This window comes from Urocitellus parryii, chromosome 2, assembly GCF_045843805.1.
Source record: "Urocitellus parryii isolate mUroPar1 chromosome 2, mUroPar1.hap1, whole genome shotgun sequence".
Taxonomy (NCBI): Eukaryota; Metazoa; Chordata; class Mammalia; order Rodentia; family Sciuridae; genus Urocitellus; species Urocitellus parryii.
In genome coordinates, this window is record NC_135532.1 from 147,029,455 (window position 1) to 147,052,417 (window position 22,963).

General features: G+C 37.4%; 1 protein-coding gene across 1 annotated transcript in view; it reads right to left on the reverse strand.

Moving 5' to 3' along the window:
* Nucleotides 1-3,402: 3,402 nt before the first annotated feature.
* Nucleotides 3,403-22,963, reverse strand: part of Gabrr3 (gamma-aminobutyric acid type A receptor subunit rho3) — a 44,771-nt gene continuing 25,210 nt past the window's right edge. The window contains exons 7-9 of the mRNA XM_026411067.2: nt 19,205-19,357; nt 8,941-9,137; nt 3,403-3,705 (exon numbers count right to left, since the gene is read on the reverse strand). Of these exons, the coding sequence (XP_026266852.2) occupies nt 3,403-3,705; nt 8,941-9,137; nt 19,205-19,357 (653 nt within the window). The remainder of the gene's footprint in view (nt 3,706-8,940; nt 9,138-19,204; nt 19,358-22,963) is intronic.

The following is a 22,963-nucleotide window of genomic DNA, read 5'->3' on the forward strand; positions in this document are numbered from 1 at the left end:
CAAATAAGTGCTGAAATTTGAATATGGTTAGACATTTCATTTGTTGATCAAATAATTTTGCTTTTGGATAATCTTTATGTTACAAAATTGCAGCACATTATAACGCAAAATAGGAAATAACACTCATGTCCACAGGTGGAGATGGGTTAAGTAAATTCTGGTGTATCCATTCACCAAACTACTACTCCGTATATGAAAATTAGTTTGTAGGAACGAAGGCAAAGAAAGTTGTTTATAATCCAGGGTAGAATATTTGGCTTCAAATTGCATAATTTAGACATATTCTTCAATAGGATTTAAATTGTGTATGCAGGGACCATGTCCATATTTTGTTATAGCATCCCCAACAGACAATGCAGGGTTTATTACAAAGCAAGTGTTTAAACTAGTAAATTGAAATATATGTACAAAATTATTCCTTTGGAAAAAAATCTTAATTTATGCAAGGGAAACCTCTTAAGAATATACTTTAAAATATTAACTTTAACTCTGGGTGGATTTTATTATTTTTTGCCAACTGGCATTTTTAATTTTTAAAATAAATATACTATTGGTTATTCTAATCAGAATAAAAGCAACAAAACTAAGTTAAAAGTATAGGTTTTCTAGAGCAGTCTTTATAAAATAGCCCATTTCTATATTTAGGTAGTTTACAAGCTGGCTGGCTTTTTCTTAATCTTAGAAAGCAGCTTATTTTCCCAAATCCTCACATTTTATCCAGGATTATCCATCAGTGAACAATCATATACAGTCTGTTCAGGATTGTGATCAGTATATGAAGTGAAAATTAACAGGAGGTATCTATTGTATGATTTCGATCATTTATATATTTTCCAGGTAACTGTGGTTTCATTCCTGCAATAGAAATGAAAGCAGAAATCTTGCTGCTTCCTAGGAGGGAGGAGGCAAATAGAAACAGTTCTGTCTTCAAAACCACCAATTTGAGGAGAAGAAGAAAGCAAGTAAAATCCTGGAATCTCATTCTGAATGCTGTAATAATTCTCTGGAGCAGTCAACATATTTATTACTGGAAAATGCAATGCCTGTATTATTAGATATTAACAAAAGTTACATTTGATTGGCCAACAATTATTTATCAGTGCTTCTCAAGAAGAATGCATATGTATTCTGATGGAGCCCTTCTCTAGCCTAGACTGCCAAATGTATGCAGTGATGCATTTGGTGTAAAATAGTAAAATGAATATGCATGGGGGCTTCATTAAACATTTTAAATGTTATACTTCAAAATAGATGAACACCAGCAATGTTTGAAGAACCAGGAAATTAGAGGAAGAGAACATTATAGATTTTTCTACTCATTTGTTGATTCATATTCTCTCTCTCTCTCTCTCTCTCTCTCTCTCTCTCTCTCTCATCAATTATACACAGAACTTGTCAAAATAAGAAACATAATCAAACTCAGCACTCTGTTGAAAAATACCTACAAATTGCCAACCACCCAGGATATTAATCTGTGCTGTATTATGAAAATATAATCCTACAACAATACTATCCCTATTACATCAAGCTTAAAAGCAATTAAATAGTTCTTAAAATTTATTTACAGTCTACAATTAAATGGAGAAGGGTTTAAATAAATTATATTAGTTTAATTTTGGATGACAGCTTAGAAAAATATAATGCTTAGGAAATTTTGGTAATGGAAAAATTGTATTAAGAAAGTAGAATGAAGTATCTAAGAATTATCCTGCCCATGAGGAAAGTCATAATAAAGAGAGAATTTTCCCTTTAATCTTTTGCACCAGGAGGAAGCCAATTTTTTTAAAAAAAATCCTCCCCATGTAACGTTAGAGACCCCAAACCAATGTTGTTGATCAACAAGCAGGAAGTTGTTTGTTTCCTCACCTGGCATAAAATAATTCAAATAATTTTGTTTTACTTTATGGAGAAATAAACTCCAGTATTTCAGTATTACTGAAAGTAATACAGCAGTTTATTTCTCCAAGTTCAATTCCAGCAGCCAAAATAGGAAGGGGACATAGTCACATTTCTTGCCAAGAGCTCTTCTCTAAACCATGTCTTCTCCACAAAATGCTCAGTTCAGAAGCATAATATCTCCCATCTGCAAAACACGATTATTGGAGGTTTTTCTACTTAACATTTCTTTAATACTCACTTGACCTGATTTACTTGGCTCAACCAAGTTACTGAAGATTACTAATGGATACATACATTCCATTCAGTCTTCTCCCTCAATGTGATATCTGAAAGCATCTGCTGTTGTTGATAACTTGAGATCCACATTCTTTTATAGATGTTCTTTTCTTCTTTCAGCCTTCACTTTGCAGACCCAGCACAGTGTACCTCCCATCGTATCAGCATCTACTATGCCAATTCATTATTATTCCTGCTAGTCTGAGTGCTCAGGGATGGAAAGAATAGGTAATTTCATATTTGATGAATATAACACTGAATAAAGTGTCTGTCACATGTTGGTCGTCAATCAACATTTGATTTAAAAAGAGTCATCAGGGGCTGGGATTGTAGCTCAGTGGCAGAGCGCTCACCTAGTACATGCAAGGTGCTGGGTTCGATCCTCAGCACTGCATAAAAATAAATAAATAAATAAAATGAAGGTATTGTGTCCAACTACAAGTAAAAAAAAAGTATGTATTTTAAAAAAGAGTCATCAAAGACCTCAAAAAAGCTATAAAAGCTATACCTCATCTAAAAAACGTTAGATCCTGTTATTGGTGATGGAAGTAATAATTTAATATGAGGAGTGAAGATTGAGTGAAGTTTATATTTTTTCCACATTTTGGACTCCATAATATATGAATCTCAGTAGTTAGAGGTAAGAGAAGGAAGTCTTTCACAGGACTCCTGGCTTGATGTGGATGTCCTTCCCTAGGAGAATATAGCTTTGTCAGGTAATCTATCACTTGGTGGATACTAAGAAATAAAAATTTATCCTTGAATTAATGTCACAGGCCAACTTTATTCTCTGGTTGAATAAAGAACATTCTCATTGAGAGAGAAGAATGGTCCAGATGAAATAGTTACAAAGCCCTTCCCTATGGAAATGTTTTTTCCAAAATACAATTGCCTGTCACTCTCATTACTGTTTCAAAGTTCTCCTAGGACTTTGAACTCTTTCCTAGACGTAAATCAGTCCGTTTTTAAATCTTCTTTAGGCCAGGAGACATAACTGACTCCCTCCTAGGTCAAGTTAGTATGGTCCAATTCATGTTCAACAGGTTTGCTTTTTAAACATATTCTGATTCCAATACAGATTTTGTACATTAGAAATTCCTCTTTGCACTGGGGATGTGGCTCAGTGGTGTGGCACTTGCCTCTTATGTGCAGTACCCTGGCTTGGACCCCCAATCCCTACCCCAACCCCCCAAAAAGGGAGAGAAAAATAAAAAGCGAGGCTTCTCTTTATACATATACACCCCAGTAAATCAAATTAAATATTATATATACAATGGGAAATAAAATTCTAGAATAGGTGTCAATGGCATGGTTGTTGTCCAGGATGATTCTACCGATGTTACCTCCCAGGGATTTTCTTCTCTTTATGCGAGATGAATCTGTGCTGGGGCTCCCTGTGGATCGTCCTCTCAAGGAGCCCTCTTCTGAGTGTAAAGAAAAGGAAGTCTGATCCATGTCAGTCTCACTGTCATGGTAACAACCATCGAAGGCCATGGCTTCAACTGCATCAATATTATATATTCCAGAAATCTGTCAGAAAAGACTTTTTTTTAGTAGGTCAGGAATATAGTTTTATGAATAGGAATTATAGTAAAAATGTAAATGAGATTTTTAAAATAGTTTCTATAGCTAAGAATGTTTTGCCTGTAATAAAGAATAGAATTCTACCTTTGCTTCTTGCATCTGACTACAAGTCATTTTAATAATAAATGGAAAACACTGTCTTGCAGACTTGCACATACTGATTTAGTAAGGAAATTTAAATTTATTCCCATAGAGGTAGTTGAGCATCATACAAGTAAATGTCACACTACCAAGGGGAGTTAACAAGGACAGGGTAGGGACGAAGAGCTTGAGAAGAATATTTACATTAAACAGGGATGAGAGGTGGGAGGGAAAGGGAGTGAGAAGGGAAAGTGCATGGAAATGGAAGGCGATCCTCAGGGTTATACAAAATGTCATATAAGAGGAATGGAGGGGTAAGACAAGATAATACAAATGGAAGAAATGATTTACAGTAAAAGGGGTAGAGAGAGAAAAGGGAAGGGGGGGAGGGGAGGGAAGGGGAGGGGAGGGGGGATAGTAGAGAATAGGACAGACAGCAGAATACATCAGACACTAGAAAGGCAATATGTCAATCAATGGAAGGGTAACTGATGTGATACAGCAATTTGTATACGGGGTAAAAGGGGGAGTTCATAATCCACTTGAATCAAACCGTGTAATATGATGTATTAAGAACTATGTAATGTTATGAACGACCAATAAAAAAAAAAAAGAAAAAAAAAAAAAAAGAAATGGAATATGAGCTGAGCATTAAAAAAAAAAAAAAAATAAAATAAATGTCACACTACCATAATGCCAATGTTTTCTAATTTAGTCCTGGCCTGCTAGACTATTACTCCTTGTGCATATTTTCCTCTTTCTTTTTCTTTTTTTTTTTCTTGGAATAGTACGAATCGTTTAACATAAGTTTGTGAGTTAAAGTTGAATATGATTTATCAGAACATCAATGTAAGGCGATTGGATTTGCTTTTCAACTTATTTTTCCTCTTGAGAGAGAATATAGCAGTATGCCCAGTCAGTGTGATTTTTGTCCCCAAACAGAACATATCATCCATTTATCTTAAAAATGCAAATTAGTCTGGTCTTCTATTTTTTCTTAAAAGCACCTATAAATGATGCTAATACAGCCCAATAAACATGAAGTTGACCTTTTTTTTTTTAAGGAACAAATTCTGATTGCATCTGGCTTTTGTATCTGATTGAATCTGAACTGAAATTTTTCTTTAAGGTTTTACTCTGAGGAAGATAGTTGTGCTCACTAGTATAGGATAATATCTAGGAAGCAGTGGTTAGTAATTGTTTTTTGATAAGACAAAATCACTTCTTGATCTATAGGAAAGCTGAAAAATGAGCAAAGATAGAGAGGCTACTCTAGAAAAAATTATTCAGAGTTGATATCAGAGGCTGCAGAGTAAGTCCTTTCAAGATATGTATTTGGTTTATAAAAACCTAACATTTTACTGAATTCAAAAGACACGAAGGCTATGTTGTGTAGTCAGTGAACTAATCAGGGACCCATACTTTGAGTGGGGTTGTCCCTTTTTCTTTTAATTGTAAATATTTTCCATAATAAAATGAAAATGGACAAAATAACCATGCAATGAGATCAAGACTGAATAATGACTTTAGGTAGTCAATAATATTAATAATATATTCAACTATTGATCTGAGCACGGAAAAACTATGAATAGCTTCATCAGTGGTTTCCCTAGCCATCCAGAACACTGCTGAGTCATCATACTAGCAGATTGCTTTTTTAGCTGAACAAAATTGTCATTAGTGTGATAAAAGAAGACAAATCTTGGAAGAACAAGGGTGTCATTTTCTTTCTCTATTATGATAATCTAACATGTAATTGATTAGAGCTTGTAGTCTTTACCAACTTTCCAACAGGGCTGCTATTTTTCACAAGTTTATAAGTCACTTGTCCAATAGAAGGAGTTTTAGAACTGGTCTCTCATTTTTCATTTCAGGCTATAGATAAGCACATAGCTAAGGCATATTTCATATAAGCTATTATATATATATATAAAACTATTTTAGACTGAGTTCTAGGTCCTGGAATTAGGAAAACATTTGGGTAAGGGATAAGAAAAAAGTGCCTTCCTTTCTCCTTACCGGACAAAGACCAATACTAGAGATAATTTTTCCATGGTCCTTGCTGTTCTCTGAGTTCTTGATATCTAACGGGTGTGAGAGCAGCAGAGGTGGTGGTGGTGGTGATGGTGGTGGTAAGAAGGAGCTTTGCCTGACTTCATGATTTCATGGGGAGGATCTCCACTGGCCCAACATTCTAAGGCCTTTCTCACCATCCCTCAACCATTCCCCACTAGATGTCTGGGGAAAGGAGCTGGCATGTGTGACTCAGACCCTTCTGAGTCTGCACTTTGGGATCCACATTTGTACCAGGTCTGTTTTCTGAAATGATGTAAAAGGAGACAGACCCAACAGGGGGAACCCTAAATTGTTTAGTTTTGCTAGTGAGGAAAAGAGTAAGTACTTTTAATTCAGTGATGAAATAAATATTAGTGAGCCCTGCTCTCTGATCTAAGCAACATTCAACAAACTATGTTATCAAAAACTAAGGTGACATAGTAGCCAAATGTATGACTCTCACATCTTGCTCTTTCTTTGAAGCTGGTTTCAATTCAACTTTAGCCCCTAAACCTGTAGACATATGCTTCTACCTCCTTTCTAGGGCAGCCTACTCCTTCAAAATCCTCTCATCTCCAGCAGCCTTTGTCTACTATCCCTATGGAAACTCTTGCTCCTTTAAACTATATGCTCTTAACACCAATTGTAGTAAGAACATTCACGTGCACTTTATAGTTTACCGAGATTTCATACCCATGCATTATATCATTTGACCTTCACAACAGCTCTGTGAGATAAACGAGTCAGCCTAGAACACAAAGCTGGGAACTGATAGAATTCTGTCTGGCATCCTTTCTTCTAAATCTAGATCACTTCTTCATTTCCTCCCATGGGTCTATGACGGTAAGTAAGAAAATTTCTTTGGGATAACTGTACCTTTAAGGGGAGAATGCTTAGAATGGTGGTTTCCAGGGGGTTTGGGGAGGTAAAAATGAGGAGTTCTTTAAGGGAAGTTTCAGTTCATTAGAAAAATCTTTGGAGATTGATTATGCAACAACAGGAATAGACACTACCACACTATACATTTTAAAATAATTAAGATGGGAAATTCCAGGTTGGGCATGGTAGTGCATGTACTGTAACCCCAGCTACTTGGTAGACTGAGTCAGGAAGATCACAAGCTCAAGTCCAGCTTGAGTAACTTAGTGCAACCCTGTTCAAAAAGAGATGGGAACTTGTAAATTATGTGTATTTTACCATAATTAAACAATTTTTAAAACATTAAAAATCATTAAAGCATTAAAATGCTTATTAACTCAAAAGAATCTCTTCATTTTCATACTTAAGAAAATTCTGTATGATATTATCAAATGAAAAAAAAAAAAGCCAGGTAGCAAGAAAATGCACGTTGTGTGGCAGGTGACAACAGGGAAACATGGATATTTTGGAGTCAAAGGACTAGATGAGGTTGTCCAAAACTACTTTCATGCCTATTTCTTGGGTTTACAACTTTCCAAATTGAAACAAAACAAAAACAAAATTCTTTCCCTCTTTACACATTTTTTTCCCCATCACTGCTTACTTCACAGATTATCCAAATCAGTGCTATTCTGAGTGTGGCTAATGGACCAATAGCATCAGTATCACCTGGAACTTGTTAAAAATGCAGATTCTCAGGTTATGCCCAGACCTGTTGGGTCAGAGTCTTGACAAGAATGCTGCAGGTGATGTGTACACACCACTGTGGCACATGGTTAATCTAAAAGCTCTCGGTTTCCTCACACCTGCATAACACCTCACCATGCGTGTGTGTGTGTGTGTGTGACACATGGCCCCATGCTGTCAACAAAATAATTGTAGCATCTGCAATAAAACAAAATCAGCTCTTATTAGAACTTTGACTCAAGAGATATAAAATGAAAGAATGAAGTCAGCAGCCCAGGAAATCTGAATTGCAATGGCAGCTCCGTTTACCCTGAGCCTTCTGGCAAATCTCTTTACTTCACTGAAACTCTTCTTCTTCATTTATAAAATAGAGATAAGAATCCCTGTGAGACCCACATTGGGGAATGGATATGAACTTTCAGATCAGGAAGATGATGTAAAAGCACTCTGAAAGTACAAAATGCTCAGTAAGAAATCCAAAAGTTATTAAATAATATTCTGAAGTAAAAATAATAACATATATATGAATGTACACATACACACAGTCTCTTAAATAGGCTAGCAAAGGAATGAATCTTACTAGTTAGGATTTGAAATACAATATTTTATGTTAGTTCTCACAAGAACAGGGAACTGATGTCCAAATCCTTGTGAAATGAACCAGAGAGAAATCTATCCATATTTATAAAGCAATCTCCCTCCCTTGCCCCTCTCTCACACACACAAACACACACACACACAGACACACAAACACACAATAATACATACAGCCCACAAGTCACCTTATTCCTAGGATTTGGTGGGGGGAAAACTTCCATCTTTGCTATAGCACTTTTCTGATTGAAAGGAAGAGAAAAATATATTCCATCTCTTGGTGGAGAGAAATACCATTCATTGTTTGAAAGGATAGCATATGGAGTCAAAGAGATTCAGAAGCAAACCCTGATTCCCCTTTATATGTGTGACCTTGCCTGCACTTATTCTGCCTCTCTGAAATGAGGGTTATAAAATACTGACCTCTTGGGGTTACTAGTAGAATTAAATTACATAATATGTGTTAGAAAGTTGGCATTATGTCGATATATTATGACCATTTATGCTATGTTAGCTATCATCATCATCATCATCCACTTCAGAGGCTGTGGTTTGTACAACAATCTCTTTTTTTCAAAGGGTACAGTCAGGGGAGAGGGGCACACTCAGAGAAATCCTCTGTGCACAAAAACTCCCCATAAAGTGAATGAGGATGCTGAGGAAACCAGTCAAAGCAGAACAGAGATTAAAGTTCAAAATTAAATTGTCACTCTCCTGTAAATCTGACAACTTGCCAAGGCACATAGACTTAATACAAGGGCTTGTAGTTCTGTTGGGAGAGGGTGATAGAAGGGGATAGGGTTTCCCACTTTGCAAAGGGATCTGATAGTCAAAGCAAGACAGTACCTTCCTTCTGTTCTTGAATTGCTTTTGATCTTCCAAAGTGGTGAGGTAATTCACAGCTGCATACTCAATGACTGACAGAAACACAAAGAGGGAGCTGACCCACAAGTACACATCCACAGCCTTGATGTAGGACACCTGGGGCATGGAGGCACTCACGCCAGTGATGATGGTGGACATGGTCAGCACTGTGGTGATTCCTGCCATTCAAGAATAAGGACAAGCTTAGTGACACAGTCATTCATTTCCTGGATTTGGTGGTGGCTCCACCCAGCTGGTGCCTTTCTAGAACAAGATCAGTCTGGAGATTAGCAATGGGAGGGATGGATCTCTGCATTTTAATCTGGTAGCTCAAGAAGCTCTCATTGGCTATTTCCACATCTTTTCCTTGCCCTCACTCCTATTGTCCACCATGCGTCCTTTCTTTCATCTAGAAACACAGAGCAAGGCATATCTTCCTCCTGCCCTCAGATGGACTATTTCTAATCATCCCAGATAGGTAAAAATGTGCTCTGAGAAAGAAATCCCAAAGTCATTTCCACTAACCTTTCCCATTATTTAACAACTTTTCCTATTAAAGAAATTGTCTTCATGCCCACCTTTACTCTTTCATGCTACCGGGGAGCTCATTTCTTTTTATTTATTTCTTTTTGTTATTTTTTTTTTTTTTGGTTGTAGTTGGACATTTATTTATTTATTTTTATGTGGTGCTGAGGATTGAATCCAGTGCCTCGCACATGCTAGTCGAGCATTCTATTGCTGAGCCACAACCCCAGCTCTGAACTCATTTCTTTTTGAATGATGTTTGGTAGCATTAAGGATTACTGTTCTCCATAATGTTCTTTCATAGACAATACTCAAAATCCATCATGATTTTCTTTGTTCATTGTTAATGAAACTACAGTTCAACTGAGTATACATGTACTAGTGGAGATTCCGCCCACTGTAAACATTTACTGAGAAACTGCTAAGTGCCAGTCCAATTATTTCCCTCTTCTGCATTCTCCATCTTCCTTCTCTTCCCTTCATCTCCTTTTTTGGGGGATCCCCTTTCTGTTCCCCTCTTTGTTCTCTTGCATGAGAATCAGAGTGAAGAGACCAGAGTTCTGGAGGGCGATGGAGGAAGAAGTGACTCTGAGACTTCTTTAACAAAATCCTGGCTTTGAGAAGGGCCCTTCCATGTCTACCCTAATTTCTCAGAAGGTTATTGCAAGAGTACTGCCTAGAGAAAAAGCATAGTATAATTGTAAATATTTGAAATGTACACTGGCTGGTATGATTTTATTTCTTAACTTCCCACTAGGGAGGTGCAAATGGAATCCTTAATGATTTTTCAAAGTTGTGAAGAGTCCCGAACAGCAGGAAGAACACCATGATTTATTCCTAAATGTACAGACACAGCATGTGGACAGCTTTCACCAACACACCTCTGTCCTTTCTACAGTACTGCTGTGAGGTTCCCATCTGAGCGAGCCCATATCAAAAACAATGAAAACTCTATAGAGCCATTCAATTTCAAATGAAGTTTTTAGTTTGTATAATCAAGACCAGTACAATCCTGTAATTTGACAGCCACCATGGGAGGACCCAGAATCTCACCTTGACATTGATCTGAACTCCAGAATAAGAAACCTAAGTGTTATTCTAGCTCTTAACATTAAAGTCAGGCCACTGTCTCACTGAGTTCCAGGTTTCCCATCAACAATGGTAAAATCAACAATCTTTACATGAGTGTATATTGTTTGCATTCTCTGGCTTAAAAAAATATTTGTTATAGAAATGTAGAGATGTGAAAATTTTTTATTAACATTACAGGGATAACTGAAGCCAAGATTATTGCCTAAAAACTGTTTGCTTTAATTAAATGTTTAGCTACCACACATCGAGGTAAATATTAAGTAGCCACATGTTGCAGAAAAGAAATATGAGGGCTGGGGTTGTGGCTCAGTGGTAAAGCACTTGCCTAGCATACATGAGGCATTGGGCTTGATCCTCAGCACCACATTAAAAAAAAAAAAAAAAAACTAAATAAACACATTAAAGGTATTATGTCCATCTGCAACTAAAAATATTTTTATTAAAAAAAAGGAATATGAGCTAAGAGTAGTTTAAGTAGCTCAAATTTTGTAAGAATTCAGATCTTTCCCTCTGAGTGCTGAACCTAAGCTTTTCTTTTTTTTTGTACTGGGGATTAAACCTAGGGGTGCTTAACCACTGAGCCATATCCACAGCCCTTTCTTATATTTCTTTACTTAGAAGCAAAACCTTGCTAGGTTGTTTAGGGCCTCACTAAGTTGCTAAGGCTGGCTTTGAAAATGCCATCTTCCTGCCTCAGCTCCCCAAGCCACTGTGAACCTATACTTTTTTACATGCAAAGCAACTTTAAATATCTGCTCTGATTTTTTAAGATATGGAAGTTAAAACTTCAATTTTTTTTTTCCTTCAGTACTGAGAATCAAACCCAGGGTCTTATCTTGTGCATGTTAGTCAAGCACTCTCAATGAGCCATATCCCCAGCCTTTTCTATTTATTTTTTGAATTTTGAGACAGGGTCTCCCTATGTTGCTCAGGCTGGTCTTAAGCTTGCTGTTCTCCCTCCTGTGTGACTAGGATTACAGGACTGAGTCACCATACTCAGCTTCAATTTTTTTTCAATAGACAAAAATATGGGCGTAGATAAAATAAGGGTTTGAAACAAAGACACACATGTACATGGCAAAAATGCTTGCCATGTATTTGGATTTGATGAGTACTGGGCTCATAAAAAAGAGTTGCATTATTTATGTTGGCCAGAGAGCAATAAACTATCCATAGTTTTCATTAATAGGGTGCTGAGTCTAACTAATTCACAGTAGCTTTATTCATTTCAAACCCAGTGTACTAGGTTTTCCTTGTTTAAAACGAACAAGTGAATAAAAAAAAGAATAAGAAAGTAGAGAGGAGTGATTGTTGGGTAAGGGGTTGAATGATGTGAAAACTCATATATAAATTCCTAAAGCAATAGAACTTGAAGTCAGGACTATAAAGCTACATTAAGCACACCTATTATGTCTTGAACCACCCCCTGGAAATACATTAATCTTGACAAACAGTATTCCTTACAGATCCATTAAAGTTAACATCCCGATAAAGGAGTTTTGAATTATATGAAGTGACCATTTAGTCAAAGAAAGGTCATGTGTTGAGATTAGAAAATTATCTTCCCATCTACTGATATTGCTATGCATAGTTAGGAAGGTGTTATGAGAAAACATTTAGTCTGGCCATTTATCTCCCCTGAGCCCTTACAACTTCATCATATTAACTTTTAAGGATATGCATGGGGTGAATTAAGGACAGTCCAGGAGAATTATTCATCTCTGTGTTTCACTGGCCATTTTTAGTCATGTGTCGTGGAGAGGTTTGTTGACCAGTGTGAGAGCAGTAAAGCAGACAGGCTTCTCTCCTAGAACTAGCTGTACTGTGGGTAGTTATTTTGAAGGGAGATATTATCTCCATTTACCTTCAAACAAGTGAAAACATGTTCCTTACAGGTCTAGGGTGAAAGAAAATACAAAGAAGAGAAAGGAAGACAGACAGGATATTCAAACACTCTATGGCTAGACACTAATAACCATTTGCCCTCAAAGGCAGTACCAGAATCCAGTGACTATCAGAAGTTCTGGCCATCTCCATGATGGTTAAATGAATTGGTCTTGTCCCATTCCCAAAATATTCATTTTTCTAGGTAAATGGCATATCCTCTGCTAGAAAACATTTTTCTCTATAAGGGACTATATGCCTGAAAACATCGATTGTCTTTGTCTACCACATCTGTTTCCCAGTAAAGGCCCCATTATGTAATACATAGTATAGTAAATGGCATAATAACTTTGTGCAGGGGCAAGCAAGAGTGATGGAAATGAGGCAAGGAGTAGGGAGGTGGAATAAGAAGATATATGATAGTCCTGCTCCTCCTTGATGAGTCTGAAAATAGCCTTGAATAACTTTATAATCACCTCACGTTCTCTCTTCACCACAACAACTTGAGAAGCATAATATTTCTGACTCATCACACATTCCAAATTATGATAGCTATTGTCTCTCATGAGAATTGCCTAATCACAATTGATACTTCCAAGCAGTTCAGCTTCTATTGTTCTATACCTGAAACTTGACAAATGTGGATCTTCTCCAGAAAATGAATCATCCTTCATTATTTCCAGTTAGTAACTAAAAACAATTATTAAAATCACTATGGGGTAAATGCTGGTGACATAACAGCTATATATTAATGTAAATTATGTATAAACTCTGTGCTAGTCACTGCAGGGATAAAAGGATGGCACAGTGATCCCTGTCCACCAGGAGCTCTACTAATGGAGGAGACAAGACAGTTAACCCCTGCCCACAGATAGGGGAAAACACAAAATGCCAAGTTGTTCAAAAATTAGAATGATCATGTGTGCTTGAAGTCATCGTCAAACACTTCTGGCTGCACGGAGATGACAGGATTTTGATGGAGGGACAGAAGTAGGGAGTACATTCTAGGTGGAGAGATAGCCATAACAAATGGACTAAGAAATGACACCTGTTTGAGAACACTCAATATCCCAATTGGCTAAAGCTTTAGTTTAAGCATATTGGAAAAGGAGAGGGCTTCCAATTTAGCAACATTATTTGGTACTTATCTAAAATTCAAATTAAACCAAGTGTTTTGAATCTGGAAACTCTCAGGGCACCTTGGATTCCAAGCTGAGAGTCTTTACCTCATTAGCACTTTGGAATGGGGGTGCATTAGTGTGATCACATTTGCATTTTGGAGATATTATTCTGGTAGGAGGTTTGACCTGGATCAAGAAGAACAGGAGGTGAAATAATATAGGCAATTAGGAGGCCTATGCTACAGCTTAGTGTAAATTAGTAAAAGGTGTCCTTTCCTCCAGAGCACACTAATCCCCATGTGTCTCAAAGAGCAAGGGCTGGATTTCTCCTCCTCCTTATTCTCTTGAAAGATGACCCTAGGCAGGAAGTCCTCTGTGGGACATTCCAGGGGGAAGTCAGCAAAGGTCACAGCACTGGTTAAAACAGGATAAACAGAAAACAGATGCTAAGCTGATTTGAAAACCACAAAGGTTTAGACACTTCAGAGCTACAGTTCTGTTGACCCCTTGGGGTTTCCAAGACTTTTTCAGGGACTCTGGTTAGTAAAAATGAATAGGACAATAAAACCAAGACATTGTTTGCTGTTTTCCCTGGGTTGACATTTGCACTGATGGTGCAGGATCTGTGGGAGTAACACAGCTGGTTGCCTCAGTGTGAACCAAGTCTGCAGCACCAAGCTGACCCAGTTGTCACTGTATTTTCCACCTCCCAGCACTCACAGCAAAAAGTGTTAATTTTATTAAATTATGGCTCTTGAATGCACACTGTAAAACAGTCTGGTTGATGAAACAAGAAATATATGTGAAATAATTCTGTATACTAAAACGAAAGCTGATTCCTTCTCCTGAGAGGACCCACACTCTCTCTTGAGAATGTCCCCCTTTCCCCTTACTCATTCCCTTCTAATAAACTCATGCCTCTACTCTGAAAGGCACGCCTGAAATCTTTCTGGCATGATAGCAAGAATCAGGATGAAGAGGGGCCCTCCTCAACTGTCTCAGCTTTGTGCATTTGGTGTTTGCACTGGTGTCATGTTTGGTGTTTGCTGCCTGGTTATTGCGTATTACCCTGATTATTTCCTGGCTACCCTCTTCATTAGTCTCTTCTGAACCTGTATTTTCCGCTTCAGATTCTTAGTGACTAGCTGAAACATCTTGACATTATTTATTTATTTATTTTTGGCTACAGCACACTCTAGTGAGGACCAAAAGATTTCTTGATTGAAACTCAGATGTCATAGACCTTAGGTTTAGGAATGGAGGCTTTTACCCTTGGTCTTTTTGGGGAGGGGGCGCAGGCAAATCTTACCCACTGGCAACTGTAAAGGTTCTTGGCAAAGGGGATGCTTTTGTAGAATATGAAGGCCAGCAATTATAAGATTTTGAACCTCAATGCCCATTAGGGTGAGGAGACATTTTTTTCTTCCTCTTAGTCTCTCATCTTTATCTCCAGATGAGTAGAACATCCTGGGACCTCACTCAAGACTCACATTAGTGGGAACTCTAATTCACCTCTAAGCATGAGCCCTGCCCTATGTATGCTTTGTCCAGTTATTCACCTGCTACCAGCTTGGACTTTTGGACTGCCCTAGTGCTAAATACTCTTAATGTTTATGCCCCACTGATAGAGAACTAGAATTTAGGGTCACTTCCCTCCCAACTTTACCCTGTCTCAGCAGGAAGTAGCTTGCTCCAATCAATACCTAAACACTGGAAAAGAATTTAGGAATTTGAGTCCTCTAGGGGAGTAATGTTAAGTAGCTCATCAGCCATGAGTGGGTAAGGAAGGAAAGGACAATAAAGGTTGACTAAAATCCATGGGGAGCCTTAAGAATAAGGCAAACACCTAGAAAATGGGCCCAGGGGTGTTAAAATCTCCCTCAGCCAAAATTACATCCACTTAAGAAAAAATATTGTTTCAAGATCATGTCCCACTCTACCAGGTGGCCTGGACCCTCCTTTATCACCAAAGTTATCACAACTCCCAAGTATTCTGACAATCAAAATATCTAAACTCTCTTGGGCTGGGGATGTGGCTCAAGCGGTAGCTCGCTCGCCTGGCATGCATGTGGCCCGGGTTCGATCCTCAGCACTGCATACAAATAAAGATGTTGTGTCCACTGAAAACTAAAAAAAAATAAATAAATATTAAAAATCTCTCTCTCTCAAAAAAAATCTAAACTCTCACAAAGAAAGCTTGCTGAGGGCTGTTCAAAGTATAAAATAAAACAGGGGACCCAATTTCCTTAAACCTCCCAACTCTGAGCACCATACCATCCTCTTTGAGGTGATCTATGCAATTTCTATGCTGTCAATTAAGTCAAGAGGTGAAACTTGGTGGGACTCTTTGGAAACTTCCCTAGGAATCCCAATAAAACTGAAGGACAGGAGAGATGCAGTGGAGTTTGCCACTCTAAGAGGAGCCACTTCTCTCTCTTGAGAGTGCCCTCTTTTCCCCTTTCCAGTTCCTTCTAATAAACTCATGCCTGTTACTATAAAAACAAACAAACAAAAACAAAAACAAAAATCCAAGTTAACCTGAAGGGGGAAATATATGTGAGTTTGTGATCCTTTTCAGAGATTAGATCCTGTAACTCAGGGAGATAAAGGTAAATTCTTCTAACCATAAAATCTGTAAGAATGTTTGGCTAAGAATCCAACTAGAACCAGTCAGTATGGGCTGAGAGTTGTCAGGGTAGTAGGGACTTGAAAGTCTGATGTCATTCTGCTGTCAGTCAAGAACCTGGGTGAGACCTTCTGGAAAATTCTCTGAGATCCACAATAAAACTGGAGAGCAGGAGAGGTACACTGTTGTCTCTTCTCTGAGAGGACCCATTCTCTTCCTTCAGAGTATCCCTTTCCCTTTTTCTATCCCTTCAATAAACTCATTGCCTGTTACTCTGAGCGACACATCTAAAATCTTTCTGACATGATCACAAGAATCAAAATTCCAAGGGGGGGCTTTTGCACTAGCTCAGTTTCCTGAAGGCTCCAGTCTTGCAACAGAAGCAAGGATAAGAATTCAGTTGCCCTAGAGCCAGATGTTAAATGTTTGCAAAAATATAAAACAATGCTACACTATTTTTTTTGTTTAAAAATTATTTTTATACAATATTTTATCATGTTAACTTGTAATGACTTTATTATTGCTATCCTTAAATTTATACATATACATGTATAAATTTATATATATATGTATATACATATATATACATATATGTATATTTATGTTTTTAAATCTATTATGGCTAAGAATGTTAGATATAATTCTCTAGGGTATTCAAGAATTTTTAAGAGTATAAATTAAGTCCTAACACCAGAGTTTGAGAACCATTGCTGAAGACTAAGAAGGAAATTGAGGCTTCAAAGATAAAAGACTCAGTGAATTGTGGTCTCCTTAACAGAATGAAAAGTAAAGAAAGGAAATGAAAATGAGGTGGGAAGAGGCAGTAGTTTGTTCATTTCTGAAGATGCTGAGCTCCCTTAGAACCTGAAGGTGAAATCCAGCAGGAACTTGGAAATACTCATCTGGAACTTGAGAGAAAGATCTGACACAAGGACACAGATTTGTAATTTACATTCATAAGGGTAGTAATTGGGGACCAAAAGGATTTGATAGGAAACTCCAATACGAACAAATCTTTGAGAGAGAGTTACTCACAATTAAGGAGTAAAAGGAAGAAGTAAAAAGTAGGAAAGAGAAATATATCTGCAGGAGGAGAAAAACCAGAGCACAGAAAACAAATGTATTGTTTGCCTGATAATTTTCATCCAATACAAAGGACCAGGCATCAAGCTAGACAGTTGATACTAATTCTCCCATTTAAATTATCTGAGTGACCTTTGGAAGTATTAATAATAATCTCATTTTGCAGATGAGGAAGATGAGGCTGAACTCTTGACCACTGTCCTTGGTTCTGGACTTGGAGAGAATGTTTACTAAGTCAAATTTTGCAGAGAAGGTGAAGCAGCTGAGAAAAGGCAAGTGGAGTGGGCAGAGGTAGTCTCGGGGACTTTCGGGGCGTTGAGTGTCAGAGCATTTGGAAGACAGAGTAAAACACAGGGCAAAATATCCCTGAGAAAAAATTTAGGGTGGTAGGAATCTTAAGCCTGGAGAAGATGCAGTATTATAGGAATGCCTGTTCTATTTTAATAAGGGCGGGGTACATTTTTATTTGTATACTATTTTACATAAATCTGCATAGAATTTTCTAATTCTAAGTGGTCAGATGTGGATGTAAAAAGCATAGAATTCCTAGAACAACTTAAAAGTAGTGTGTCCATGTTCTCCATTCATTTCAACCTGCCCCAGAACTGGCTCTTATAGCTGTCATTCTCATAGTGTTAAGATCAGGAGTCAACTTGAGGAATCTCACTGAAAATTATGTTCATAACCTTTCAGAGTGCCTTTTTCATCCTGTCTTTAGGGCTAGAAATGTGCCCCTCATCTCCTTTTTGGGTTTATGCTGCCCTGCTGCAGTACTGAGGTCAGGACACAGATGCTCTGATGTGAAGACAGAGTCAAAATAATTCAATTACTCATTCAAATGTTATGTTTTCCTTGCAGATATGCAAACCTCAAATGTTTGCAGATTGAAGCTTTTAATAAGGGAAAGAGGTGAACAAATTATTAATATTAATAATTTATGTCTTTCAAATGATCTTTGGAAGTATGCATATAATTTGTGAACATTAACTTCAAAACCATCCTTTCTGGAATGAATTGTGTGATAATTGCAATGATTGTGAAGCACTTACCACAGTCTTCCCTCTAGATAGAGCATTACAGGTGAAAGAACAAAATTAGATGAAATGAGGGAGCTCTGCCCTGAACCAGTCAAGAAAGCAAGTGGGATTCACTCCAGTCCTCATTAAGTAACATGTCATCTAAGTGCTTAGCTTGGCACCTTCCACTTTGTAAGGACTCTATAACCGCTAAGTGGGTCTGAAATGGTTCCCATAAATCAGTGTGTGTGACAGGGGCATATAAAATACTAGATGGAGTAGATAATCACCTCTGTGTGGTGACTTAATAAGGCTGGCACTGTCTCTCCACCTGAGATCTCATGCCAACTAATGTGCTACAGCACCTATTATTCCACTGTGGATGCTTCTGACTTTGGCCTTTGAGTTAAGCCCATATTTCTAATCAGCACTCACATTCCCAACTTCAAGCATTCTCTGCACCTCCCCCAGAAAATTTTTAAGATACTAACAACATAATGTGAATTAGCTTAAAGTTTCTTTCTTTTATGATGTAAGGGTTTTTCATGCAAAGCTAAATGACCACAGGTAAAGGAGAGGGATTCTTTGAAGGGAAAAGAGAGCCTTTTGAAGTAAGACTGTTTATGATTCATAATTCACCTTCTTTCCTTACCATTATTCAGAGACGGATCAACAGCACAGGCTTCATCCCTAAAGCCTCTGTTCCCAAGAAAGGAGCCCAATTATAATTTCAATTTGCACTAGACGCTGGCAAAGTAAATACTGTAATCTTAATGTACATAGCTAAGCATCCCCACTACACCACCATTCTCTTCCCCCTCCATGCAGTACTGTTTATATTTACCTCCTGGCCTTTCTCCCTTACTAGCATTTTACAAGATGTGGAAAGATTTATTTACCCAGGGACACTCTTGCAGGAACAGCTCTTCGGTCAATCCAGAATGAAACCCATGAAAGCATCACCATCAACATGGCCGGAAAATAGGTTTTTAGCACAAAGAAGAAAATGTGCCTCCTTAGCACAAAGTTGACGAAAAGTCTATAGTACCAACCTACAAAAAAGAGCCAAAGTTTCCATTAGAACAGGCTTCCTTCTGGCCACACTACACTTGGTGATGTGATCTGCTTCTTGAAACTCAAAGCTCTTAGAGGATATGAAGCTGGATAAATGCAACTCTTTTTCCAGCCCTAGCTGGAACCTGAGTGAGCCTAGCACTCCACTAATGTTTGTTCCATGACCTAAACTTCAGCATGCTTAGTTATTATTTTTTTATTTGTAAATGGGCACAATACCTTTATTTAATTTATTTTTATGTGGTGCTGAGGATCGAACCTAGTGCCTCACACGTGCTAGATGAGCACTCTACCAGAGTCACAATCCCAGTCCCAGCATGCTTAATTATTTGTCTCTGCAGTTCAGGGATGAATGGTAATTATATTATGTGAGGTGGCCTTTAAAGATAATATATTATACTTGCTATGTTTTTACAAGAAGGACAGTCTTCAACGCATGATTGATGCTTGCATGTAATAGTCAACAAGCTCTTCATTAGCTATAACAAATGAAGAGAACATTTTATCTAAAAGAAAAACTTCACAGTAGGTACTAGGTCATTGCATTCTAACTTGGAATCTAGACATCTAGAAATTCAAATAGGAGAGAGAAGGCCATCTCTAAGTTATTTTCATTACTTTAAAGACTCATGGACACCATAATGTGACTGTGATAAATCTGCAAAAAATAAACCAAAAGATAATGTTCTTTTCATGATGTTGGAGTTATAGACTCTATTGGTAGTATTTGTTATTGGTCTGATTAACAGAACAAATTGTGGTCATATCCACACAAATATTTCGTTCAGGTTTCCCTTTTCACACAGATCAGAAGGAAGTATAGAGCCATTTTTTTTGTGTGGGGGGGAATCATATGTAGGACTTCTCTGAGCACCATTCTTACATGACCACACATCAGATTTTATTCAATTCTTTACCTTGCTTTGCTTTTTTCTTTCTCACTCACATGTTTCCAGCTTATATTACCTTGCTTTATTTCACAATAACTGTGATGCCAACCTTTTAATCTTTACTAAAAACAAAGCAATGAATGATGAAGTGAATAAGCATGAAAATACACTTGCTATGAATAAGCGGTAAGATTAGTTTTTCTATGATAAATGCAGTTTATTTTCATTGAAATTATTAAAAACAGAGGCTATAGGTTATAAATTATAAAACAAAATCAGAGGTATTGCAAAGTTAGAGAACCTTTCTACTAGTTTTAGTAATGATTTTTGTAGAAAACTCAAGATGGCACCTTTTGGACAGATCTGACAAACATTTAGGTATGAGGTCTAAAATATAGACCAAATTAACCCACACGGAATTGGCAGGCTCTTCTCCTAGTCTCCTATCCTTAAGTGCTCATTATCCTTTTCTCTCTAACTCTCTCTCTCTCTTTCTCAACCACATTCTAATTTTCACTTTCATTGTCAGTTGATATATATGCTTTAAGAAACATATGATTGTCAATATTTTTTATTTAAAGTATCTGTAACCTAAAGATGGATATTTGATTAAGTTTTTCTTTGAATATAGAAAAGAGAAATAAGCCTGATATTCTAGAAGGTGCCAACCTAATAGAGTTTCCTTCTTGGAAAAAAAGAAGAAACATACGATTCAAGAACACCAAACAATTTCATTTCCAGGGGTAATGAAAGATACTCTCAGTTCATTATAAGGTTAAAATATACATTTTTTGGAGCTATACATTATCTCATATGTGTCCCTCACTTTATTATTGTGTGCAATTGAGAGTTTAAATTGTGACTGTAGGGTACAATAACATCACATTTACCCTGATAACTTCATATAATTACTGTGAGGTTAAAAGCAATAGGAATACCTATTAAAGTAATTCATAAAGAAAGTCATAATAACTGTATAATCATTCCTTGGGAATATAAACATCTGCAATCATCTATCCTTGGTTCCAAGACCCCCTGGGACATAAAAATCTATGGAAGCTCAAGTCCCTCACATAAAATTGTGATAATCTATGCACATGCTCCAGTGTGCTTTAAATCATATCTAAATTATTTGTGATGCCTAATAATTTAAGTACTATATAAATAGTTGTTATATTGTATTGTTTATAGAATAACAATGACAAAAATTCTGTATAGGTTCAGCAGAGAAGTCCTTTATAAAATATTTGCTGCCTAGGGTGGGTTAAATCCATGAAGATAGAACCCACAGACACAGAGACCACCTAAGTGGTTGGCAGTTTATTATTAAGTCTTGAAATAAATTTAGGAAACTGCAATCATTCTGAAGTTATGGACTGAACCCAGGGCCTTGTGCATGCAGAGGAAGTGCTCTATCACTGAACTATATCCCCATCTTGTACCATTCCTTTATTCATACTTTTCTGGAGAATGATTATCTAGTTTCTGAGATTGGGGTGGGGGTAACCAGAAAGGAGAAATGCTACTTTGTCTTGTGGTTCTTAGGGAAAGAGAAGACTGGAAATGGTATTGTGGTTAAATCTAGACCAGTAGAAATTCCTTTACCTACCAGGAAAAGTAGTGCTACCTTGAAACAGTGTGGAGCCATCATTTTGAGTAATGTAATAGAGTCTGACTCCAGGTTGATGTTGGAGTGCTGAGAGCTCTGAAGCCCTACTTCTACTTCCTAATGAAAAAAAAAAAGCCCAAGTGCACTCTCTGGTGTATCTTTGAGAAGTTCAAACAGGCAGTCCTGACACATGAAAGGGAACCCCTGCTTAGCTCCACTCCCAAACCTCCATAAAACCCAGCCATGCCTCTCTGTTCTCTCAACACATTTTTAGACCTACTTGGGAGCCTGTGCTGCTCTTTCTAGAAAATCCATTATGTGAATAAGAATTTTTTTTTTCATATCATTTATCACATGCATGGCATCATCAGTTTGACATCTGAACCAAATTTTGGATTGTGTGCGGGGGTCCATCTACCTCCATTCAACTGCCAGACTGTAGAAAAAAAGAAATTAGAGAAAATGGCTGGAGAATTGGCAGCCAGGAAAATGAAACAGAGAGGCAGTATTGGAGGAGTAAGTAAATACCAAGACAAAGCAAGTTTTTATACCCAGAAAACTGTTACCTTCAATGGCCTTTGACACTAAAGCCCTAGACTGTATTCAAAAGATCATGATGTTGATGAAGATAGTGAGGTGATATTGCCTGCTGACTAATATTTATTGAGAATTCACCATCTCAGAAATAAATAGTACTCCAAGTTGTTTCGGTGTATAAATTCATGTATCCTCACAGCCTTATGAGGTAGAGAGTATTATGAAACCCATTTAGAGATGAGGAAATTGAGGGTTAGAGCGATGAAGCAACTCATCCAAGGCCACATTGCTAATAAGTGATTGGGGTTTGAGCTTGGGCAGCCTCTGCTCAGTACAGACACTTTCAGCAAGTGCATTATGCTATGAAAACTAATCCATTGGGGCAGGTGCCATTTCTTTTTACTTTGTCTATCCAGAGTACATCATCTGGAGGCACATCGAAAGAGCTGAGGGGCAGAAGCCCTCACCCACTTGTTAATGTTGCCAGATAGTATTTTTTTTTTTTTGTATAGTGGCAATGAGAGCATTGAAAGTGAAGCCAAGGAAAA